This window comes from Anguilla rostrata, chromosome 14 (assembly GCF_018555375.3).
Source record: "Anguilla rostrata isolate EN2019 chromosome 14, ASM1855537v3, whole genome shotgun sequence".
In the NCBI taxonomy this organism is placed as follows: domain Eukaryota; kingdom Metazoa; phylum Chordata; class Actinopteri; order Anguilliformes; family Anguillidae; genus Anguilla; species Anguilla rostrata.
This window is the reverse complement of record NC_057946.1, coordinates 28,094,866-28,121,922: the sequence shown is the minus strand read 5'-3', so window position 1 is coordinate 28,121,922 and position 27,057 is coordinate 28,094,866. Positions and strand designations below refer to the sequence as shown.

Here is a 27,057-nt window from a genome sequence, read left to right as displayed (position 1 = left end):
TTACAGACAGAGATGGGTGTCATGTACACAAATATTATCATGGGAGAAACTGACATGGGTACATGGGTTAAGACTGCCGCAAATGGTCTACAAGGGGAGTGTTTTCAATTATGTTTGTTGACAAAAATGTGTTGAACTGAAAAGATGTCAGTGCTCTAGATCAAGGGGGCGAACAAGTTCAGATTTAAAGTTTAAATTTGTGTAAGTGTGTATGCTGCAAATTTGATCTGGTGAGAAACATCTTAAAACTGTTCTACTGGGGAGGTTCACGTCTGTGAGCAGCAGTATCCCTACTGCTTGTGCTTGGCAATATTGTACGAGATGTGACCAGGACCACATGCATACAATGAATGGAGAAAACTGATTTGCTACCCACTTAGTAAACTGGTACAGGGCATTGTTTATATATTTTCCATAGAAAACAAGGTCTTTATTTTCCATTTATGTCAAAAGATGCATCATTAAAAACGAAAACAATTACTGCCACTTTCATATACGTCCATGTCAGCACACACTGCGGTGCATAAATACATCGTTTTGCAACATATACAATTTCCGCAGCATACCGCATGACGCATATAAAAAGTGGCAATAAGTGACACTCACATATTTTGACATGTAAAAAAAAAAAACAAACCCCAATACTTTCAGAACATATAAACTCGGTCTAAAATATTTTCCTTTTCACTACGCCATATTTAAACATTTGTTTTTGACGTGGGGTTCCGTATATACAGCATGCTCTAATTAACCCTCCCTCCCCCCTCTCAACTGAACGGCAACGTACGATAGCTGGCGTGAAAAACGCGGGATTTTATTCAAACTCCTCGCGATCCGAGCGTCTCTCCGGAAGAACAAAGGCTCCGAGGGCTCGAACGAGGAGAAGACGCCGTCAGAGACCCCGAGAACACGGGGTCCTCTCGCAAAGCTTCCCGTATAAATATCTGATACACTCGGAGAAAAAAAAATAGCTAAATTTATTCGTGTCAAACAGTGCAAATTGTTTTGTTTTTTTCTTTCCCAGAAATCCCAGGTATAAAGACAGTGAAATATAAACTTGAAATTGGACTAAACGAGGGGGTAACCTTTGTCCTTACAATTGGGCAATCCCATACAAGACGCACACAGCAGTATAAGTTACTATGGTAACGTGGGTAAAGCTGGGGTCAGTCCAGCCCAGAGTGCAACGGTGATGCAGATTGAAATACTGTCAGTCGTGGCATTCAAACCGCTGTTCGATACTGCAGATAGCCTGGGCATTTTCTCATACAAAAATATCTCTGCATTACATGAGGTTTGCATGGTAACAAAACGTATGATATAAAGTAAAAAATAATAATAATAACAGTAATAATAATAATAATAATAATCACCAACCGTGGTCATTTCTTTTTTGTTTTGTTTTTCTTATACGCATTTAAAAAAAGTTAACTTAAAGGTTTAGAAGGACGTTCAGAACAGAAAATCGATGTGTTCTGTGGCAGTCTCTCCCCAAAAGGCCGATCTGACAGGCTGCACACGCGGGTCTTCGCTTTAGCAGCATGAGGCGTTCACACACTGTTTCCATGGGGACGCCTGTGGACACACCACCTCAGCCTCCACCCATCACGCACACACACACGCGCGCTTCCATACTCACACTCACAGACAATAATGTGCTCATGCTCATACTCTCTCTCTCAGACCCACAGACACACAAACACACACACACTTCCATACTCACAGACAATAATGTGCTCATGCTCATACTCTCTCTCTCTCACACACACGCTTCCATACTCACACTCACAGACAATAATGTGCTCATGCTCATACTCTCTCTCTCTCACACACACTTCCATACTCACAGACAATAATGTGCTCATGCTCATACTCTCTCACACACACGCTTCCATACTCACTCACAGACAATTATGTGCTCATGCTCATACTCTCTCTCTCACACACACTCTTCCATACTCACACTCACAGACAATAATGTGCTTATGCTCATACTCTCTCTCTCTCTCACACATGCTTCCATACTCACACTCACAGACAATTATGTGCTCATGCTCATACTCTCTCTCACACACACACGCTTCCATACTCACACTCACAGACAATTATGTGCTCATGCTCATACTCTCTCTCTCTCACACACACTTCCATACTCACAGACAATAATGTGCTCATGCTCATACTCTCTCTCACACACACACGCTTCCATACTCACACTCGCAGACAATTATGTGCTCATACTCTCTCTCTCTCTCACACATGCTTCCATACTCACACTCACAGACAATGATGTGCTCATACTCTCTCTCTCTCACACACACGCTTCCATACTCACACTCACAGACAATTATGTGCTCATGCTCATACTCTCTCTCACATACACACGCTTCCATACTCACACTCACAGACAATTATGTGCTCATGCTCATACTCTCTCTCTCACACACACACTTCCATACTCACACTCAGACAATAATGTGCTTATGCTCATACTCTCTCTCTCTCTCACACACACCTGCGCGCGCACTCTCACTCACGCACACTTGCTCAACAACCCCCTTTTTTCAGGCGACATTCATTTTCCCACAAGAAAACAACAAAAAAAGGGTTCAGTCCCCCCAAAATAACTTGACTTTCCCCCATTCTGGTCTTCTGGGATTCATGGCTTTTTCCATTCAATTCCTCTTCCTCTTCCTGTTCCCGTGTGTGCCTTCCTGTTCCTGTTCCTCTTCCTGTTCCTGTGCACTGGGGTCTCTGCGTTCCCACAAACGCTAGCAGAGCTTCCGCAGCAGTTTCTCCTCCACCAGGCCGAACTGCACGCTGACGGACATCTCCGCGATGAACTGCTGGCAGCCGGCCTTGGTCACCTGCTTGCAGTACCGCAGGTCTATGTGGCAGATGCTCCCGCAGCGCTTGAAGAAGCTCAGCGATTGGTCGGTGACTCGATTGCAAACTGCAGAGCGGGAAGGTAAGAGAGCGGGGTTACGGCCTGGCCTGAACACATTCAGAAGTGAAACAGCCACAGATTACAGAAACCCCACAGCTTTACTGAGACGTCTATCTCTGGAGAAATATCACTACAGCACCGTCATGTACACAGGCAAACATACCAGGCAGAGGCAGGCAGCCAGACACAAGACACCAACAAACAGACTTACAGAACAGACACCAACAAACAGAGTTACAGAGTCAGACAGAGATCCAGAAAAGTGGGATGTAAACGTTAACAGCTGATTCAGTGGTGATGTGATTCGTACCTGATGGGGCGTGGTGCTGCGACTCTTACCCAGCATGCAGTTTGATGGAATGTGGTGCTGTGACTCTTACCCAGCATGCTGTTTGATGGGGCGTGGTGCTGTGACTCTTACCCAGCATGCTGTTTGATGGAATGTGGTGCTGTGACTCTTACCCAGCACGCTGTTTGATTGGATGTGGTGCTGTGACTCTTACCCAGCAGGCCATTGGGCCACGGTGCTGTGACTCTTACCTGACAGGTTGATCTCGGTGAGCGAGTCGCGCGTGGTGGTCCCCGCGGCTGTGAGGACGTTGATGGACTGGTCGCTGATGTGGTTGCAGTAGCTGAGGTCCAGGCGGGAGAGGAGCGGCATGTACCGGATTATCAGCCGCAGAGACACGTCCGTGACGTCCAACCCCGCCAGCCGCAGGTCCACCACGTTACGCAGCTTACTCCTGCTGTCCACCTGACCTGGAACAGCCAATCACAACCGAGCGTGACCTAACATACTGTCCACCTGACCTGGAACAGCCAATCACAACCAAACATTACTTTACACCTCTCTGGTTGTCGGTAGGAGGGAGCGTGGTTATCTGGGTAACAGGTGTAGGTGTTACAGGGTGTGGTTATGTGCCCAGTTGTCAGTAGGAAGGGGTGTGGTTATCTGGGTAACAGGTGTAGGTGTTAGAAGGTATGGTTACCTGGTCAGTGGGAGGGGGAGTGGTATAGGTGTTAGGGGGTGTGGTTACCTGGCCGGTTGTCGGTGGGAGGGGACAGCAGGTCCCTCATTTGGGCGTCCTTCAGGCCCTCCACCCACTGCAGGTCCAGGGTGCGGAGCAGGGGGCAGCTGGAGGTGCAGAGGGCGGAGACGGCCACCCAGGAACACCCTGCCAGGTACAGCATCCTCAGACCTGCAGGGCGGGGTCACCATTACCCATCAGCACAGCACGGATGCAGCCACCAGCCCAAACATCAGCACTTACACGCATTTAATCGGCCATTCTTTCAAGCAAAAACATATCCTTCTATCTCAGTATTTCTTCTTGATCTTGTGATGTGTTTTTGTCAATGACCTGGAAGCTGCAAGATAAGCCAATAACAGCCACTTCCCTCTAAATCAGGTTGCATTTCAACATCTCCGGCACCATTCATGCCTAACATTAATTAATAGTTAAATGTTATTCTTAAAGCGCGAACACAGCCCACTTCTATGATTCGCACGCAGCCCCCAAATGTGCAGTACCTCCAGAAGGTAATTAACTTAGAGTCTAGAGCAGCTGCATTTAGAAAGAAACAAAATAAAACGCACATGACCAAGCTGTGCACAGGTACTCTAAAATAGTTAGTGGTTTTGTGAGAGCTCCCCCTGGCGGTGTGGAGGTGTGGTGGTTTTGAGACAGCGCCCTCTCGCTGTGTGGAGGCGTAACTGACCCGGCAGCCTGTTGATGAGCCAGCTGAGCTGCTTCTTGGAGATGTTGGTCCAGCTGAGGTCCAGAGAGGCTGGCTGCCGCCGGATTATCCCGCTCAGCATGAGGGGGGTGATGGACTTGCAGCGGTTCAGATCAATGCTGGACCACAGCCTCTTATCACAGCACCTGGGAAACACAGCACAGCACAGCCAATCACAATCAGCTACACGCCCACAGAGCCGAACTGAAATCACATTCATAATAACCGACACACACAGAGGAAATCACAATCATGCACGCATTCACACAGCCAATCACAATTACCCGTATGCATACAGAACCAATCACAGGAGCACACACAGCCTCTCACAATAATCTACACACTCAAAAGCACACACAGCCAATCAGACTTACATACAGACATACAGTGATCATGCCAATCGTAAATACGCTTACACAGCCAATCAGAATCACCGACAGACAGACAGACGCGCACACGCGCTTGCTCACCAGCGGTTCCAGGTCTTGCAGACGCGCATGCAGACGCAGAGCTCGGCGTGCGTGAGGTGGCGGAACACGGCCATCCAGCCCTCCCGGCGCATGGGGTGGGCGTCGCCCCGCTCCAGGGGCAGCTGGTCCGGGGGCGGGCTGATGGGCGGCGGCCTGATCACGTGACGCTCCATCACGGGCAGGCACCTGGGCGGGGAGCGGCAGGGGGCGGGGCCGTGGCCGTGGGGGGGCGGGGCGGCCGGCGGAGGCGGGGTCAGGCGGAGGGGGGGCGGGGCGGAGCCGTTGAGGAGCGGCGGCGGCGGCGGCTCGTCGGGGGACCCCCCGCGCTCGCAGTCGGGCTCGGGTTTGAGCAGCGGGCACGCCTCCTGGGCCAGGCTGTGCTCGGTCCGCTGGATCTCCTGGTTCAGCTGCTTGCTCAGCTCCTTGCTCAGCTCCTTATTGGGCAGCCGGCGTTGCCGCGGCGCCCGGCCCCGCCCCTTTTCCTGCCCCTCCCAGCCCCCCTCGCCGCTGGGCCCCGCCCGCGGGGAGCTGGGGTGCGACTGGCCGCTCTCCTCGGCCGTCCGGAGCAGGGCGCTGGGCGGGGCCCTCCTCGCCTCCTCCTGGTCCTCCTCTTCCTCCCGGCCCTCCATATCCCTGTCCTCTTCCTCCTCGTGTTTGTGCACATGATCCGCCCCCCGCCCCTCCAGCGCCCTCCCGAACTCTTCCTCCTGCTCCTCCTCCTCCATCTTGATCTGCCGCAGCAGCTGGGGGAGGGGCGGGTCATCCAGCTTCCGCTGCTGGGGAAGGACGAGCAACAGAACTGTGAGCCAGAGGACATTTCATGTGGTCCGGTGGCCACCAAACGTCAATGGCCAAGAGGCCCTTAAGAAACATGCCTTACTGTGAAGCTCTTATTCAATTACTTTAAATGACCAATTTTGTAAATATAAAACTTCATAACCCCACCCTCCCAGAAGTCAATAACGGTGTGCACAGAGGAGGCGGAGTCTGGGTAACTAGGCAGAGAAGTGATTGGCCAGTACCTTTTTCTGCAGCGCGGGGTCTGGGTCAGTGCTGAAGAGCTTCCTCTTCTTTCGGAGCGGGTTGTCGTCTAGGCGGGGCAGGGGCAGGGGCAGGGGCAGGGGCAGGGCTAAGGGCAGGTCCTCAGGGGTGAGGAGGGGCGGCCTGCGTTTGGGCGTGTCCTCCCGCTCGGCCTTCCTGCGGGGCAGGGCGGAGGGCAAGGCCGGGGGCGTGTCCGGCTCCTCCTTGATGTCCCGGCCCAGACGCTGCTCCCTCAGGAGGGACCCCGGCAGGTTGGACGCGTACTTGAACCCGGGACCCCTTTTCTGCTTCAGGGCCAAAAGGTAGAAAAGCACAAGAAACAACTTTATACCTTATGCCTATCGCTTCTGGCATCACATACCAGCACTGTACACCCATCACTGAGCATACACCACAAATACCTCATCACTATTGCTGAGGGTATAGCACATACACCTTATCCTTATCTCTGAGCATATACCACACACACCCACCCCCATCTCTGAGCATGTACCACACATACACACATACCCCTATCACTGAGCATACACCACACATACCTCACCCCCATCTCTGAGCATATACCACACACACCTCACACCCATCACTGCAGCATATACCACATACACCTTACCCCTATAGCAGAACATATACCACACACACCATACCCCCATCTCTGAGCATATACCACACACACTTTACCCCCATCTCTGAGCATACACCACACACACCTCACCCCCATCACTGCAGCATATAGCACCCCTGAGTCCCCCACTCTCCAGCAGAGATACTTACTTTCCCTGTCTTTCCTGCGTGATTGCACTTAGGACACTCCCAGCAGTTTGGGAGTTCCTCATTGATCACACCTCCAGCATCCTTCACCTGGAGGGGAGAGGGGGAAGAGAGAGAGAGGGAGAGAGTGAGAGAGAATGAGTTTTACAAATAAATGAGTGTCTGGCTCATTCTGATAAGGCGCTACGCTTTGGTGCAAGAACGAGCCTCGCGGTCTCGGACTGAATCCGGATCGTAATCAATGCCAACTGCGGCCAGTAGCTCCACAGGGCGATGCGCAATTTGGTGCAGGGTGGCTCAGCTATACAGGGGTCTGCGTTTCATTGTTCTTCAGCGACCCCCCCGCTGGTCGACAGGGCCCCGGTGGACTGCACGTGAGAGCTGCATACTGTATGAAAGGTCTTCCTCCGACTCCACCCTGCGAGCTCAGCTGTAGCCCGCGGTGTGAAAAGCAGCAGCTGGCGACACCGCGCGTTTCAGATGAGAAGCACGGAAGTCTACTCTTGGCAGCAGGGCACACACATGAACACAGCCATGGTTGCAGACAGTTGGACATTCCAAATTAGGCAGTGAATTAGATATGTTCCATCCCACGCTGGGGGCCAAATTTATTTTAAGATACATAAATAAATGCTTAAATTACAGAGGGCCAGCCGGAAGATGACAAGCAGATGAAAGAGATCAACCAATCACCAATCAACACTGGGAGAAAGATTCAACTAATCTGAGTGGGTCGGACAGTCTTAAATTATTATTGTTACAAAAACGGTAAAAACCCAGAGCTATTCTGATCTTACACATCCCCAAGAGAGGAGAGGGTGGATTAGTGGGATAGTATGGGGGGGGAATGTAGTTTTCAGTGTGTGTGTATGTGCATGGGGGGAGGGGGGGAATGTAGTTTTCAGTGTGTGTGTATGTGCATTGGGAGGGGGGGTCCATTTTCACCTGAGCAAAATATTTAAATCTAGGATTATCTGAGGTAGATCACCCATACAGTGTCAGGAATATGACACAGACACAAACACACAGAGACCAGCACAGACACGCACGCATACACGCACAGACACGCACGCACACCCACACACACAAACACGCACCCACACACACACCCGCGCGCACGCAGAGACACACACGCATGCACAGACACGCACACGCGCACCCACACACACCCAAACACAGACACGCACGTGCACCCACGCACACACACACACCTTCAGGCAGCTGGGGTGCAGGATCTCGTTGCAGATGGAGCACTCCATGAGCATGACGTTGAATTTCTCCTCGTCCTCCTCCACCGTGTCCTCCTTCCCAGCCTCCCCACACACCAGGCACACGGCCGTGTGGGGCAGCACCGGCTGCACGGGAGAAGCAGGTCAGTACACACACGCACACACACGCACACAGGCACATGCACGCGAACGCACACACATGCACGCACGCACGCACACACACACATATATGCACACACACAGACACACACGCACGCACAACACACACACTCACTCACACACACACACACACACACACACACACACACGCCACACACACCACCCCACACAACACCACCACTCACCCCCACTCACACACACACACGCACACACACACACGCACACACACACACACACACACACACACACACACACGCACGCCCACACACACACACACTCTACACATCACTCTCACCACCACACACAGCACCCACCAACTCACTCACTCACACGCCACCTACACATCACTCACCACACACACACACACCACACACAACCACACACACACACCGCGGCACACCCACCTTCACTCCACACACACACACACACACACACATCACACCACGCACACAACACACACATGCACACAACACACACGCACACGCACACGCACACAACACACACACACATACGCACACAACACACACGCACACAACACACACACACACTCACCGCGATGCACTGCCTCATGATGCAGGACTGCTTCATTCTCCCGGGTCCTCCGAACTTCTTCATGTCCTTGCAGAAGTGGCACTCGCCGCACTCCGTGCGCATGCAGGCCTCGCACTTCCTGCAGCGCGTCCGCCGCCTCCGCGCCCCCGACGTGGAGCGCCCCCCCGACAGCCGCACCGCCACCGCCGACCCGCCCATCTTCAGTTTCGGCCGGTTAGCCAGGCGCTGGGGGCGGAGTGGGGGAGTGTAATTAACTCTTGCGAAGGTGACATAGTTGTTACTCTTGATTCACATGTCATGTGATAAACTGTAATTTACAGAAAAAAGATGACCTGCTTCAAACTGGCACTCAGCGGCTATGAGGGGATCCAGCTGCAATCTCTCTCTGGAGGCACTCAGCCCTACTGTAATCTAACTGCAAGTGCCTGCAGAAGAGCCTCAGAGAGAGGCTGCAAAAACACCTGGAAACAGGGTGAAAAAACACCCAGTGAAAAAAACCCAGAGAATGGGTGTAAAAACACCTAATGATAGGGTGCAAAAATGACCCGGAGAGAGGCGCAAAAACACCCCAAGAGGGCACAAATACACCCAAAGAAAGGTTAAAAAATGCCTGAAGAGAGGGTACAAAAACACCCAGAAAAAGGGTGAAAAAAACCCAAAGATAGGGTGCAAAAACGCCCAGAGAGAGGGTGCAAAAACACCTGGACAAAGGGTGTAAAAACACCCAGAAATAGGTTGCAAAAATACAAAAAAAACTGTGAAAAAACACCCAGAAAAAATGGTGAAATAACCAGAGTGGGTGTACAAACACCCAAAGATAGGGTGCAAAAAGAGCCAGAAAAGGGCGAAAAAACACCTGGATAACGGGTGAAAAAACACCCAGAAATAGGGTGCAAAACACCCAGAAAACAGTGGAAAAAACACCTGGAGAAACAGGTGAAAAAAACATGGAAATAGGTCCAAAAACACCGGATAACGGGTGAAAAAACACCCAGAAATAGGGTGCAAAACACCCAGAAAACAGTGGAAAAAACACCTGGAGAAACAGGTGAAAAAAACAGAAAAGGGCGAAAAAACACCTGGATAACGGGTGCAAAAACACCCAGAAATAGGGTGCAAAACACCCAGAAAACAGTGGAAAAAACACCTGGAGAAACAGGTGAAAAAAACAGAGAAGGGTGAAAAAACAAACCTGGATAAACGGTGCAAAAACACTTGGAAATATGGTCCAAAAATACCCAGAAAACAGTGAAAAACACCCAGAAAAAAGGGTGAAAAAACAGAGTGGGTGTAAAAACACCCAAAGATAGGGTGCAAAATCACCCAGAGAGAGGGTGCAAAAACATCAAGAGGGCACAAAAACACCCTGAGAGGGCATAAAAACACCAGGATAGAAGGTGCAAAAAAAATTGCCCTTTGCAATTGCTGAGCTCACCAGTGCTGTCTTTCTTCTTAATGATGTTCCAAACGGTTGATTTTGGTAAGCCTAAGGTTTGGCCTATGTCTCTGACTGTTTTTTCATACTTCTCAGCCTCATAATGGCTTCCTTGACTTTCACTGGCACAACTCTGGTCCACATGTTGACAAACACCAGTAAAAGACACAAAGGCAAACAAAAGCACTAAGGAAGCAACTGAACACACCTGTCCAATTAGAAACACCTGTGAAGCCATTTATCCCAAATCATTATGGCTCCCTGAAATAGGGGCTATGAATTTCTACATGGCAAAATCTGATTTTCTTTTGCAGAACAAAATGTATTAAAATACCATTTAATAAAATCTGAGAATCCACACTTTAACCACACATGAATTGCCTGATTACAAATCTAAAATTATGTAGTATATATATAGGGCTTTGTCCCTAACATTATGGCACTCACTGTATGTGTAGAACTTCAGTGTTTCAGACAAACATCAGACCGGCCGGCTGTGAGGTATCCGGTAATCACAGACCCTGGTTTTTGATGTGATTGTACAGAGGCGGAGACCCAGCACAAAATGTCTTGGCACAACCTCACCCTTCCCCCCCACCCTGGTCTAACACTGTGACCTCTGACCCTCCGAAAGGGGTGGAACAATGAGGACACACACATCCCCTTAAACTCAGGAAGTTCAGCGCAGGTTTTTCAGAAGCAGGAGGAAGACGCAGCCAACAGTGAATGAAGGAAACGCAGGAACATTACACTACATTACCCAGCACTCTCCTATCCAGAGCAGCTTTAAACGAACACACTTCAGCTTCACCTGTTCCTCCATACCGGAGTAAGGAATGCATGTACATACATACAGGCATACATACATCTCGGAATATATACATACGCGCACATATTGCACATTATAATACACATGCAAGCACACACGCGCACACACACACGCACACACATTCATTTAACAGACGCTCTTATCCAGATCTACTTGAAATAGCAAATTCACCTGACTAACATGAGCTCTAGTGTAGGACCTGGCTAAAAACATTAGCAGACCAGCGAGTAAAGATGCAACAACACTAAAGCACTAGGGCAAGTTAATTATGTAACCAAGAATGAAGGTACAACATTAAAAAGTATAGACTACATCCATGAAAAGCTTGAAGAAGTCAAACATAAAAAATAAAAATATAAGCTAAAACCATACATACACACAAACACACTAAACATACACATGCAAACACACACGCATAAACATACATGGGCCACAAAACCTGTTTTACCACAAACTGCCCAAACAGTCCTGGGTGGGTCAGAGAATCATGCTTTTTACCTCATAGGAAACATTTAATATTCTTGTGTGAGATTCTATGAAACAGGTGCAGTCAAGCTACCCAACACACACACACACACACACGAGCACACACACACACACCATACACACACTGTGTGTGTCAACAACTAACCCACCAAGGCATATAATCCTCTCCCATCAAATCATTCCATTTTGATGGGCAGAATAAAGAACTCTGAACACAATGCATCTGCAGGCAGAAACAAACCACACAAATATAAACACCAAAAACACGCACCATTTCTACACAAACACACGCACACACATACACAATATGAACAGCACAAACACGCACCATTTCTACACACACACATGCACACACAAACACACACACAAATATGAACAGCACAAACACACACCGTTTCTACACAAACACACGCACACAAATATGAACAGCACAAACACTCACCATTTCTACACACACACACAAACACACACACACAAATATAAACAGCACAAACACTCACCATTTCTACACACACACACGCACACACAAACACACACACACAAATATAAACAGCACAAACACGCACCATTTCTACACACACACGCACACACAAATATAAACAGCACAAACACGCACCATTTCTACACACACGCACACACAAACAAATATAAACAGCACAAACATTCATCATTTCCACACAAACGTACACACACAAATATAAACAGCACAAACACGCACCATTTTTACACACACGCACACACACACAAATACGCTAATAAAATCACAGACAAATACACTCAAACAAACACACGTATATTTATACACACATCCACACACAAAGACACTAATACAATCAAAGAAACACAAACAGCCTCATACAAAGGCACTAAAATCACACACACAAGCAGTGAGCACATACACATAAGGCAACAAAACCCACACTTACTGTACAGAATGTACACACATGCAAATACACACACGTTAAACAAAAATCCACTCATATACTGAACATACATACAAAAACACACATTCTATTCCTACACACAGCCGCACACAGTACATACACACGGACCCACACACACATCCACTCGCACATAAACACAGTCAAACATTCCCACAAAACACTAGCGCGCATATTAGCCCGATTTTGTCCGCACATGTGTAGGATTCAGCCAGATCCATTCCACACACACAGACACCATTTCTCTTTCAGGGGCTTGAGAAGGCCCACGTAACCGAAAACAGCGCTGAACGAAACAAAAAGGCTCCCGGAACACAGCGGTCTTTGTGCCGAGGCCGAGGCTAAGGCTAACGCTAAGGCTAACGCGCGCGGGCTGGCGGGCTGACCTGCTCGGGGTCGGAGCCGTACTCGTCCTCGTCTGCGCTCAGCGACATGGCCGTGGCGGTCTCATAGCTCCTCCAGCACGCTGCACACTGACATGGCTGCACCCTGGGCCTCCTCGCAGCCTGCGGCTCCTGCCCCTCCCCCGGCGCCAGCCCCTCCCCCGCAGGCCAGAGCAGCCGCTCACAGCGCGCCAGCCCTCATTAATGCGCCCACAAGCAGGGGCAGCCCAGCCAATGGCGCGGCGCTAGCTCCTCTGTGCAAGCGCAGGAGAAGATCCGGCCAGTGGGGACGCGGCTGCTGGTGAATATGCAAAGTGGGGGGGGGGCTCCGCCAATAGGAACACGGCTGCCGCCGAATATGCAGATTAAGGGGGAAGCAGATGGTGTTTGATTACAGAGGGCTGAGGAGAGGTCTGAGAATCAGCTGTGTGTTCACGCTCAGCCAGCACCCCCCAAGGGAGGGGAGTCTGACTCCCAAAGAAACGTCTAAAGGGTTCTGTCCATATTTTTAGTCACTGCAGACCCACGGTGTCCGTGGGTGGCCTGCTTACACACAGTAACACACGGGACTCCATCCATCCAATCAGGGCTGGATTAATCTGGCCTCGGAGCACGTGCAAACGGTTTATTCTCTTTTCAGATGCTTGCGGGCAAAGAAGATAATTCCCCTCGAGAGATGAGAGCAAGCGCCCCGTACCCCAACCCCCGAACCCCACTTCAGCACAATAACCTCCACTCCCAACTTCCCCGTCCCCTCCACGTCATAACCCATTGCATTACATTACAGGCATTTGGCAGACGCTCTTATCCAGAGCGACGTACAACAAAGTGTATAACCATAACCAGGAACAAGTGTGTTGAAAGCCCTAGAGAGAAGTACCGTTCCAAGTGCAGGGAACAACCGCATAGTTCAACTTGGACCCTGTAGGTTAAACTGATTAACACTAACACAAACGAGAATAGCAACAATGCAGTCTATGCAAAAATACAGCAGTAGTTAAGACAAGTCCCCAAACTGCCCCATCCCCAAACTGCCCCATTCCCAGTACTTAATACCCCCATCCACAATCCGCTTCACACAGAGTCAGCTTGATGACTGCCACATCCAAACTGCACCGTGGTTTATGTGCAGCGCAACAGCACGAACAAGACATCACAGGGAGAGAAGACATCTTGCAGTTTGCAATTAGGTCAATCTCCCTCCCTCCCCCTACCCAAAAAGCCACAGATCCTCCACACAAAAATGCTGCTGAATTCACTACATACTGGCTCTTGTAATGCAGGAATAAAATCTGGTTTCTTTGCTAATGAAATCACTCTGATTTTCTTTTACAGTACATTAGTCAGAAGCTTCTTTCATCACAAAACATGGCCTAAAAAATGTAATTCGCAAAAGCTACACAGATGCACAAGAGTCCAGTTTGTTTATACCTGAATATTATTTCAGTTAAATTTTTTTTTCATTTGAATGTTATTTAACAGTTATATTTTAAATTTTATCTTGTATATCCACTGCAGTGCGTATTTGGGCAGTGAAACAATTTTTGTTGTTCTGGCTCTGTACTCCAGAACATTGGATTTGAAACACTGAACATAGAATATGAGGTTAAAGTGCAGACTGTCTGCTTTATTTTGTAGGTATTTACATCCATATTGGGTGAACCATGTAGCAATTTTAGCCCTTTTTATGCACAGATCCCCCCCCCCCCCCATTTTTGGGGTACCTTAAGTAACTGGAAAATTGGCTGCTCAGCTGTTCATTGGCCAGCTGTGTGTCACTGCATCATTAGTTCATGCACAAGAAAGCAAACAAAGGGTCTAGAGTTGATTCTAGGTGTGGCTTGTCAGCTAATGTTACTGTTGTCTCTCAACATGAGGACTGAACAAGTGTCAATACCAGTAAAGCAGGCCATCATGGGGGTGGAAAGATCTGAATAAATCATAGACATAGCCAAAACATTGGGTGTGTCAAAATCAACTCTTTGGTACATTGTTGGGAAGCAAGAATGCACTGGTGAGCTCAACAATAGCAAATAGCCTGGTAGAGCACGGAAGACCACTGTACTGGTTGATCAAAGAATACTTGACAATACTTGTCAAGAAAAACCCTTTTCATCTGTCGAACAGATCAAGAACACTCTCCGAGATGTAGGCATAGACGTGTCAAAGACTAGAATAAAGAGAAGACTACACCAGCATAACGTGAGATGGTTCAATGCAAGATACAAACCTCAAGAGTAAGCCTCAACAACAGAACGGCCAGGTTAGAGTTTGATAAAAAAAAAGTACAAGGCCAAGTCAATCACTCAACCTGAATCCAAATATATACGCATTTCACATGATGAAGACAAGCTTGAAGGCAAAAGTCCCTAAAACAAACAGGACCTGAAGAATGGCCGCAGTACAGGCCTGGCAGTAAATCACATGGCAAGATGCCCAGTGTCTGCTGATATCTATGGTTCGCAGACTACAGGCTACAACGAATGCAGAGGATTTGCAACCAAATGCTAAATACGACACTTTTATATAAATACAATCTGGGGACACTCTTCCCTGGAAGGACCCTGACCTGGAGACACGCTTAAATGAGACACTCTAACTTGGGGACACCCTTACCTGGGGACACACTAACCTGGGGACACTGTTCCCTGGAAGGACCCTGACCTGGAGACACGCTTAAATGAGACACTCTAACTTGGGGACACTCTCACCTGGAAGGACTCTAACCTGGGGACACTCTCACCTGGAAGGACTCTAACCTGGGGACACTCTCACCTGGAAGAACTCTAACCTGGGGACACTCTCACCTGGAAGAACTCTAATCTGGGGACACTCTAACCAGGGGACACTCTCACCTGGAGGGACTTTAACCAGGGGACACACTTAAATGGAAACACTCTAACATGGGGACACTCTTACCTGGGGACACACTAACCTGGGGACACTGTTCCCTGGAAGGACTCTAACCTGGAGACACGCTTACCTTCAGGGTCTTCTTGGGCCAGCACACCACAGGGACGCCGGTGAGGGCTAGCTGGCTGTCGTCGTCCGTGTGCTCTTTCAGGATCACCTGCAAAGTCACAGCAGGGAAAGGGCTAACTGAGCGCCGCTAACTTAGCTCTATACCACTAACCACAGCTCAACCACTGAAACCTGCTCAATCACAGCTCCGCTGCAAAGGGAGCGATACGGGTGAGTGAGCGTGAGTGAGAGAGCGAGACAGAAGTAGGTATGGGTGAGTGACTGCGTTAGTAAGTGATTGACGGAGTGAGCGAACGAGCGATTGATATGGGCGAGAGAGCGAGTGATACGAGTGAACGTGTGAGCAAGTCACTGAGTGATATGGAGAGTGAGTAAATGAGTGAGTGACTGAATGATATGGGTGAGTGTGTGAGTGAGTGACTAAGTAATCTGGGTGAGTGAGTAAGTGACTGACGGAGTGAGCGAGTGAGCGATTGATATGGGCGAGAGATTGAGTCTCATGGGTGACTGAGGGAATGAGTGAGCGGGGGAGAGAGTGATATGACTGAGCGAGTGACTGAATGATATGGATGAGTGTGTGAGTGAGTGACTAAGTAATCTGGGTGAGTGAGTAAATGAGCGAGTGAGGGACTGAGTGGGAGCAGTAGCGAATGAAGGCGTTGGGGGCGGTCCCTAACCCTCATGTCCTGCAGCAGGCTGTTGGGCCGGTCGATGCCCTGCGGGACGTTCCTCTTGTTTTCGGGGAGGGACTCCAGCTTGTCCACCAGCACCGCGAGCCCTTTCAGCTCAAACGCCGTCAGGTGGGTCCACCTGGCCGGGGGGTCCGACGCCGGCGAGGGCGTCCTGGGAAAGTCCGGGTGGGCGGAGCCAGGGGCGGGGCTGGCGTGCGGGTAGGTGTTGTTGGATTGGACAGGGGGGTCCCTGAGTCCCTCCTGCGTCTTCATCTCACCGGAGTCATCCTCCATCTCTGCCTTCATCTCTGTGTCTGAGGAGGAGGATGAGTATGAGGAAGAGGAAGGTCCCTGCTACCCACCCCCACCACTCTTCCTGACCACACATACACTCTTGCAGCTCTTTACCAAGTGAAATCATTACATTCACATGGGCATTGAACGATATCCCTAGCAAGTGAGAAAAATAATAGCATGAACATTATACCCACAGAGCAGATATTCAAAGATTTTCATTAATCCATCTGAATGGCACAGGATTTAGCCAGAATCACTCAAAGTAGAAAAGCCAGCAGCTTCAGATCAGTCCTGCCTACGAGTTATCAATGTAGGCCGGTTGCCCTTAACGTTAATGTGGTTTGGAAAAGTTATCTGACAGGTCGGATCAACACATTAGTTCACATGAAGAAAGACAAACATTGTGTAGTAGTACAGACATACACATGGTCCATGAAGCAGAACAGACAGACAGACACGTGTCATGTTGCAGGACAGACAGACAGCTTCTCTGGACCTTTCCTCTTCTTGGGGAGTCAACCAATCAATAAGTGAACAAATAAAAAAACAATTATGGGTGATAGAGCGTGACAGCATAAATAGCAACGAGCGTAAAACCATGAGACAGGTGGACAAATCGGCAGTTACTTCAGCCACCAACGTTCACAGCCTGCCCAGGAAGTGACATCATGCAACAGAGCTGATAAGAAAGGCGGAAGCATTTCAATTACTGTCCAGTTATTACCATCTTTTCCCCACGGAATGTCTTTATTCATTTGGGAAAGTTTTCATGAGTTTTCCAGAAGAGTGGGACACGTGATCCCAGTCAGTTGTGATGTCCTCTTACCTTTGAGCGAGGATTCCCTGCAGAAGCCCTTACTCAGGTGGGAGCGTCCGGTTAGGCAGTGAACGTACCGCTCCAGCACGTACCAGCACATCTCATAGAAGAAGGGGTAGCGGAACTTAGCGTGGACCTGATGCACACAAGCAAGAAAGAGGTGAGCCTGCAACTCTATGGCAAAAGCATCTGTACGGACACAAAGGTGAACCTCAGGTAGATACGCATATATGCAGGTAGACAAGAAACCCCAGAGAGGTGTGTGTGTGTGTGTGTGTGTGTGTGTGTGTGTGCGTGTGTGTGTGTGTGTATGAGCAGGTACTCACGTAAACCCCAGTGAGGTACGTAAGTGCAGGTGTACAGAAGAACCCCAGTAGGGTCTGAGGGAGGGGTTAGAGCATTGTGTGTGTTCGTGTGTATGTGAGTATGTGCAGGTACTCCAGTAAACCTCAGTGAGGTATGTACGTGCAGGTATATAGATAGACCCCAGCAGGGTGTGAAGGTTCAAGCATTGTGTGTGTGTGTGTGTGTGTGTGTGTGTGTATGTGTGTATGTGTGTGTGTGTGCGTGAGTATGTGAGTATGTGTGTGTGTGTGTGTGTGTGTGTGTGTGTATGTGAGTATGTGCAGGTACTCCAGTAAACCCCAGTGAGGTGTGTATGTGTACAACCCCAGGAGGAGGGTGGGAGGGAGGGGTTCGAGCGTACCTTGGTGCGGTTTTCGATCTCGTGCACGCTCAGCTGCATGGGGATGTTGAAGCTGTGCAGGAAGTTTCCCCCGAACACCAGCGTGTCCTCGGGCGTGTACACCGCGTGGATCCATCCTGAAACCAAACGCTGCCATCAGAGGAGTTCTCACACCTCTGGCCACCAGGGGGCACTGACAGTCAGACAGACAAACAGCGGGGTGACAGACAGACAACAGACCTACAGACATCATAGAGGCAGCAGCTATGCTCAGAGGCAAATAGGTCAATTGGTGAGACAAACGAGTGAAGCTGTTGCCCATATCATCTCGCAAAATCTTTTTCCCTCGACACTATCAGCAGAACATTAATCTTTTGCCGTATTGTTCATATTCAGACATGAATACTTGCATAAATGGTCGCGGTCATTCACAGGGAAGACAGCTTGTAATATGTAATGTCTTCAGTCGCTGTTCGTCATTTCAGGGAGCATCACGGGAGCCTCTTGCGGTGGCATTAGCTACCCCAACTCATCCGTAGCGAGCGGGAAAAACATGGGAGTGGTGGATGACTGGCATTATGGTACGCGTGAACGAGATGCTGGCATGAACATCGGTGAACCAGCTGAGGCGTGAATCAGCTGCAGTAAAGCTTCAAGAAGCAGCTGTGCATGGTGCGTGGTGTGTGTGTGTGCGTGTGTGTGCGTGTGTGTGTGTGCATGTGTGCCCATGCAACGTGGACCTGAGAACCCCTTGCGAAACCCACGCGCCGCTGCTGGAGACAGTCCTACGGGAAGCGCGGGACGGCGGGGCGGCCCACCTGAGGGGATGAAGAAGGTGTAGCCCGGTTTGAGCTCCACCCTCTGGCAGCTGTCCGCTCGGTCACCCAGGAACACGTCGCTCTGCTTCCCCGAGAGGACCCAGTCCTCATACAGCACCAGGTTATGAGGGGTGGGCGGGATCAGCCAGAACACCTGGGACAGGTAAGCACAAGGACGGGCTCAACAGATGGCCGTAACCATGGCGACTTCCAGACATTTCCACACATTTCCCATTAGAAGCAGTTTGTGGTACTAAGAGCTTTGCATCATAGGGCACTACAGGTAAGTTACTCCATGGCCCCACCTGTGACTCACACCTGCACACCTTTTTGGCAAAGCCAGCTCCCTTAACACAAAGACACAGAGCCACAGAGAGAGGGAGAGAGACATAGAGGGAAAGAGAGAGAGAGAGAGGGAGAGAGAGAGAGAAACCTCACCTTCCCTCCCTTGTGTACATGGTACCAGACAGACGTTCCGCCGAAGTCGATGTGGAAATCAGTGTAGCAGCCCTTCACGCTCATCAAACAGTACCTGCAGAGCACACCACAAATCAGTCCCCACTTCCAGTTTCCCTAAAACTATAGTTCCTCTTTTCATAAACCACACTCTCTGTTTTACTAAGTCCCCGCTTCCTTTCTTCAAAAACTACAAATCCTGTTTCTAAATACCCTCACTTCCTGTTTTTATATGCCACACTTCCTGTAGGAGGGCAGAGCATAGCGTAACCCATCTGTGGGAAGTGGACCATTGCAGCTGGACGAGGCGGGGCTCACTTCTGCACTTTGGGGTACTTCATCTCGGAGATGACGTTGGTGCCCTCAGTCTGGCTCTCCTTCAGGTGAGGGGGCCACACGTTATCTACCCAGTCCAGCAGGTCCACCTGCAACACAGGACACGCAAGAGCACGTTTCTTTCATCAACTAATATTTCACTGCATCATCTTTCCATGATCCCCTACCAGGCCCTGCAACAGCCTGGCTGCTATTATTATTATAGCACCAATATGTGCGATTCATCATGTTTCATATCTTTACTATAACAATAATTGCATTCTATAATGCTGTGGTGGCTGTATTGCATGGGGCTTGTATAGACCGTACAAGCCACTCTGAACACACACACACTAACCACTCTGACCACTCACCACTGTGGGGCGTTTTATGAGGTTCTCCAGCTTGGTGTGGCTGAACTCCAGGCTGATCACGTTGAACAGCTTATCCCGCTCCTCCTCGGGGGTCTCGTAGTAACGCACAAACTGCGCCATGCTCATCTCCGAGCCCTTCTGAGTGCTGGCGTCCATCACATCTACCGCCCGACGGCTGCCTGCAAATACACACAACACACACACACACACACACACACACACACACACCATACATACATTCACACACACACACACACACGCACACACACACACACCATACATTCACACACACACACACACACACACACACACACACACACACACACACCATACATTCACACACACACACACACACACACACACACACACCATACATTCACACACACACACACACACACACACACACACACAAACCACACCACAGCACACACACACACATCACACACATACACACACACACACCACACACAGGCACACCACCCACCACATCACAGCAGCACATACTCACACACAAATGCATGTGTGCACATATACATACACACACACACACAACACACCGAGGCACACACAGGCAGGTGAGATCTATAGATATGTGTATAAACCACATCATAGGCATACAGAAGACAAGGATACAACGTAAATGCTATGTAAAAGAATAAAAGTTGTGATTCAACACAAACACTGTAATCTTGTTACTTTTGCACAGGAAACACACATCCAACAGTAATCTCATGCCAAAACACCTGTTCAACTGACCTGCAATCTGTTGGCAGAAACTGAAAGTACAAAGTCCTAATATTTTTTTTATTCTGACACAATTGCATGTGTTCACATATAAAAAACCAGCATACACACACAAGGGCACACACCATACAGTTTATCAACCATAAGACAAGTAATGTGTTTTGCACATCTATATACACACATGCAACACACACTTTCTCTCGCTCACTTACAAACAGTCAAATCACACCAAGTGAAATAAGATTTGCTAGTTCTCCATGCTCAGGTCTCAAATGGTCCTCAAACTATGTTCAAACAATCCTTGTCCAATCGAATGAATAAAAATGAACTTTGATTACAGTGTTCTGCAGCTGTTGAGATTGAATGATCCTTATGGAATTCCATCAAATATACATTCCTTTATATATTTGAATATAATCATTCAATCATAACTCCTACGTTAGTGCGCAGTTCAACGTTCTACACATATTGAACACCAGGTGGCAATGGACCTAACAGGTATTTCCAAAGACTCAATGATCCTGTTTACACCTGCTGTTTAAATCCAATCTCAGTCATCAGATTCATAGAGGAAGAATAATTAAATGTCCGCCAAATCTTTGGATAATGCAGTACAATGGGCCATTGACATGTCAATGACTCCTCATTGTATTCTTCCTCATTAAAATTGCTGAATGAGATCCCATTCAAAGTTGTCTAGCAGAGACTTCGACTACTACTGATCAAGGTGGGTCACCTAAAATGACCAGAAATTATCTCCATTATCTACAAAGAAAATCTGGATAATCTATCTGAAAATCTCTCCTCAGTAAAATACGATCCTTTTGGACTTTAACTGAATGTACATTTTGTATTCAGAATTCAGGGCCTAAACTTCTTTTTCATCCATATTGGTGTTTGGAAGAATGTGCAAAACAACAAAGTGCTGCTTCTGAACAATAGGCAAGTCAGCCTAGACTGTGTTTGCCTAGACTGTGTTTGTGATTCAACACAAACACGCACTGCAATCTGGTTACTTCTGCACAGGAAAGACACATTCAACGGTAACCTTACTCCAAAACACCTGTTCAATTGACCTGCAATCTGTTGGCAGTAACTGAAAGTACAAAGTCCCAATATTTTTTTTATTCTGACACAACACTTTTCAAGACTGCTGAAATAAAACATTGAGTAATGGAAGAATTTGCTGCTTGAAGTTGGGAATCACCACACTGGAGACAGAAGAAAGGGCTGACTTGTGAAACATTCAACAAACGGGCATCACCACTTACTATGCTGTAACACAATTAACCAGAGGCCTGCACTGTACACCCACACAGGCCAGTACAGCCCAAGACACAGTTCTAACACAGCACAGTGAAGAGCTCCAAACCCAGCAGTAACACAGCAGTAACACAGCAGTAACACAGCCTAGCACAATGCTCCCAAACGCAGCAGTTTCCCCAGCCGTTACCCAGATTTTAAATGCTCCAGCTAAGGGAATGGTCTCGTTTATATATAATTACCTCATTACACACACACACCTCTACACTGTTTCCTGGACCTAAACTTTATGGAAAAGATATTGGTACAGGGAGCAGAAATGGAAAACTGGGAGTTCGTTCGGGAAATATTTTTTGCCATTTCAAACTATTAGTTCATTCATTACAATATCTGCCATGTAATATATATGACCTCATGAAAGAGACATTGCGGGTCTAAGCACCACATCCATATTGCACCTTTTGCTCTCAAGGAAAGGTACCTGGCACATTATTGCATGTATTATGGGAATGCCCAGATGTCAAAGACATTCTAGGCTAATGTAGTAGAAAAGATTTCCTTTTTTGGTAAATAATTTCCTCTTCATCTTTCTCGTCCGCTCCTTGCCGACGATTCCAAATTTAGAGAGGGAACGTGAGATGTGGTCGGCGGCTATGGCAGCCGCAAAGAAAATAACTGAACAACGCTGGATCCCGCCATTTAGCCCTAATCTATCTATCACTCATTGCTGGCCATGGATAAGTCTCGGATATTGTGTTTCTGGAACAGTCATTGGACAGATTTAACCATAAAACCTCCACCATATGCAAATGTGGAAAGGGGGCAATTGCCTCAATCAAGCACCTATTACTGAAATGGGTTTTTACTTATACATCCGATAGTTCATTCAAGCCATTTATCTATTTTTTATCAATGAGTTTATTTATTCTTTTTTTAAAATGTATATGTATATATGTATCCAATATGTGTACATGTCTATATATAGGCTTTTTCCACATATGCATTTTCTTTAATGAATTGTTTTTCTTATCCCATGTACGGGTGGGAGGGGCACACATTCTAACACAACATAGAGGCCGGGGAGACAACGTTATATGGTATAACGCTCTTATACTGTATAACATTGACAGAGGTTACAGGTTCCAAGCCCTGGCAGTGCCACTGAGCAACGTGTCAACCTGAATTGCACCTGCACAGACAGATACACCTGAGGGTCGTGTGCTCCAAATTCCAACCCTAAGCGGGCTTAACTACACCAGCAAGCAGAGTGAGACTCACACTCACAGACTGTTCAATATGCTCTTAGCCAGAAGAAGGATAATGACCGTTAGTCTACTGTCTCCAGCCACAGTCCTGGAGAGCAGCAGTTTTCTGTTTTCGCCTTAAAATTAGTAAACAATTTAGAACCACCAAACCAGGCATGGTTACCTGTGCAATGTAATGCGCTGCTTCAATTTATCATTTAAGTGTGGAGTAACATCAAAAACAAGTAAGTCTTGTTGTGCTCCAGGACCAGGGTTGGCCACATAAGGTGTGCATTTATTCAAATCATGCTGTCTGACGGTCTAACTGAACTATGGTTGTGAGGACCCCTTACAGATACGCTGTGTGGTTTAATGCAAATTTGGCTGAAGCATAACTGTAAGGCTGCATGTTTTTCCCTATGTGATTTTCATGACAGATGTGTGCTCCCTGTTCTCCACTTTCAGTCACACTGGACACTACCTGCTGCTCCTACTATTACTCCAATACAACTTCCTGTCTATGCTGCCGCTTGTCCACACGCACACACACACACAGGCACACATGCCCTCCTGCTCACACCAGTTTAGCTGTTAGAATATCAGGCATGCCTGAAGATGTGTGCACACGTCATTTGCCATTTTCTTTCACAAAATTTCACTTCATTACCAAGAAGCCTCATTACAGATACTGAGGCTACATTACACTGAGGCTTCTTTACAGACCACTGAGGCTACATTACACTGAAGCCACATTGCTGATCATTAAGTCATTAATAAAAATGAGATGACTACATGTAGATGCATGCTTTTTAAAAAAATCATGGTTAACTCATCAAAGAGTGAGACAGACAATGAAAATGTATGCAATATTAAACTGAAGATTCATGACACTAACAAAGTTTCAGATACATTATACAGCATTGAAAATGGTTGTGAATGCACTTACCGACCAGTCCCTTAATTTCGCTGACAGTAAAATCCGGATCAGGCATTCTACATTAAAACAATTAAGGAGCTCGGTCAAAAACACATAAAGGTGTGCTCATGTTTTCAACATTTGAATCGTTGAGCTGGACATCCAGACAAAGATATTAACAACTACACCCGGTATATACGTGGTAGGCCTACTATACAACTAGAAGTCTCACCTGATTCCCAATCCATCTTTGACTTTAAAGACGAGGGGACTTCTAAGCGCTTCTTTCTGCACGTATTCATATGTGAAATCTGCAAAATACAAGTTACAGTCACTCGCGGAGTAATCGTGACATCACTTTTCATTTCTAATTCCTATAACTTTGTGAATTCAAACAGTTCATGGTCAAACCTAAACGATCTCGCAGTCAAACGTTGCAAATTCGTGTTGATATTTCTCAGCTCAAAATACAAGGGGGACATCACAGTGCCACAACTCCTACATTCAAAATTTGGCAACTTTGAACATTCAGAACGATCAATTGCGCACTCCAGCCACGTTGATCCCCCGAACCCGTGAGCGCCTGCGGCGCGAAAAGACAAACTTGACTGGCTAAACACAAACGGGTGCTTAAAAGTGTGAGACCGTGGTTATGGTTCTATTCCAGTCATCGAAACAGGGGGTCATATTTACCTTTTCCGTCCATGTACTTGGCGTAGTTAGAATTGTAGGATTTGCTTACAAGCTTTTCTTCTAGGTTAAACCCTCTGACATTGGCAATTTCCTCCACGTCCGACAAATCATCATTTTCGTCATACATTCTCCTACAGACGGAGCGCTGTTTATGCAAATCAAAGACAAAATGTGTGTCACAGGAGAATCCATGCCATAACAGTCCAAGTTGTAGCTCTTGATTATTCAATGTGTATGGGTCCTTAGTTACGCTACAGCGTTACTTTTAGATGACGGCTTGCTTTCCTGACAGTAACTGGATCAATTTAACTGAAACTGAAAATTGTATAAGACAATGCACAGGCTGTGCACCTGCACGTTTTCACATGCTCCGCGCGGTCCAAAACAACAACATAATGTGTCCCGTTTCCACGTGCTGCAGCAGAGGTGACAATACACTACGCGCGCGTGTGAGCGTGTATTTCTGTGTCTATATATATATATATATATATATATATATATATATATATATAAAACTTGTAGGCCTTGTAGTAATTACAATTGCAGTTATTTTAAATGTACATGTACACCCCGACGCTCACATAAGGTAAGCAAAACGTTTATATAATCATATTTATCCCCCAAATACCAAAAGTCCCCGAACAGTGACCAATGCAGGAAATAGCCAAATGTTAAAAACAATATGTGTATCTACACCGTCGGGTCCTTTGTAATCGTGTATAATATTGATTTTATTAAACCCTGCACAATTCAAATGAGAAGGCTATAACGTTAAGCAACAAAGTATGGTTTCCCGTTGCAGCGTGAATAATTTTGAAACAAATACTGCGTTCCGAATATCGTAAATTCGTCAAACAATACAGATTTCTTGGACTTCACGTCCCTCTCCAAGGCTAGCTATAAAAGAATAGGGTAAGGCTACACACCAGTCTGCGTCCAGGTTCTGCACACGCCTCCATGTTTGGAGCTGTCGCCAGTTTACCCGTTTAGCCCTTCATTTTCCCGAAAATGCCACACTTAAAGTTATAAATCACTTTGCTTTCCGAATCAAAACTAAGTAGGAACCATTTTTGTGTAGTGGTGGCTGACGTCACGCCCGAAAGAATCAAAACATTGTTAGAAAACGTCATGCGTCATCTTTATTCAGAAGTTTAATGCTTCGTCGCCACGTTCCTCGTATTTTCCGGCGTGAATAAACGTATTTAGACGCCTTGGTCCAATAAAACAATCCTAAAATAACGCTGACTGATTCTTTTTCTTCTTCCACGGTCACGAGTCTGCAACATCTTGCACGCACGCGCTGCAGCTGTTGTGTGTGCGTGCGTGTGTTAGGTAGCGAGAGATAAATGAAAGTGTTAACTTCATCCGTTCGCTCATTTACAAGCGAGTCAACAGCTAGCCGGATATTAGACCATTTTAATGTGGGAATTGTGCAATCCATTGTCTTTTCATTTGATTCTGTTGCAATACTTAGTTCAATTAAGGTTGCTCGATTTTCCTACCAAGACGACTTAAACCTATTAGTAAATAAGAATAACTGTTCGTTTGTGACAGTGTGACATTTATTGTGGCTTTAGCTTTTTTTTTTTTTTTTGTAATTAATGGTCATAGGCTAAATACTTCTGCTTCGCTGCATTCTGCTTTGTTCCGATGTGTTTATCCACCATCTGTTCCCACTATCGGTTTACCAGATTGTCAATTTGTTACAGGAAACGCTATACAATCGTACTTTGCATAGGGCCATGGCCAGTCTGTACACAGCCAGATAACCATAATGAGTATCGTGTATGACCACTGCCTCG

At 47.5% G+C, this 27,057-nt stretch overlaps 1 protein-coding gene across 1 annotated transcript; it reads right to left on the bottom strand.

Moving 5' to 3' along the window:
* Positions 1–823: 823 nt before the first annotated feature.
* On the bottom strand, positions 824–26,617 carry kdm2bb (lysine (K)-specific demethylase 2Bb). Its single transcript, XM_064307951.1, is given in 23 exon segments — positions 824–2,953; positions 3,488–3,706; positions 3,985–4,146; positions 4,667–4,830; positions 5,155–5,858; positions 5,861–5,953; positions 6,177–6,482; positions 6,970–7,056; positions 8,178–8,321; positions 8,907–9,131; positions 12,665–12,667; positions 15,964–16,050; positions 16,640–16,947; positions 17,757–17,883; positions 18,454–18,569; positions 19,251–19,404; positions 19,689–19,782; positions 20,025–20,131; positions 20,396–20,574; positions 24,593–24,639; positions 24,795–24,873; positions 25,256–25,400; positions 26,182–26,617. Coding segments are annotated over 23 exon segments (3,765 nt in total). The 5' UTR covers positions 26,215–26,617; the 3' UTR covers positions 824–2,771.
* Positions 26,618–27,057: the final 440 nt, after the last annotated feature.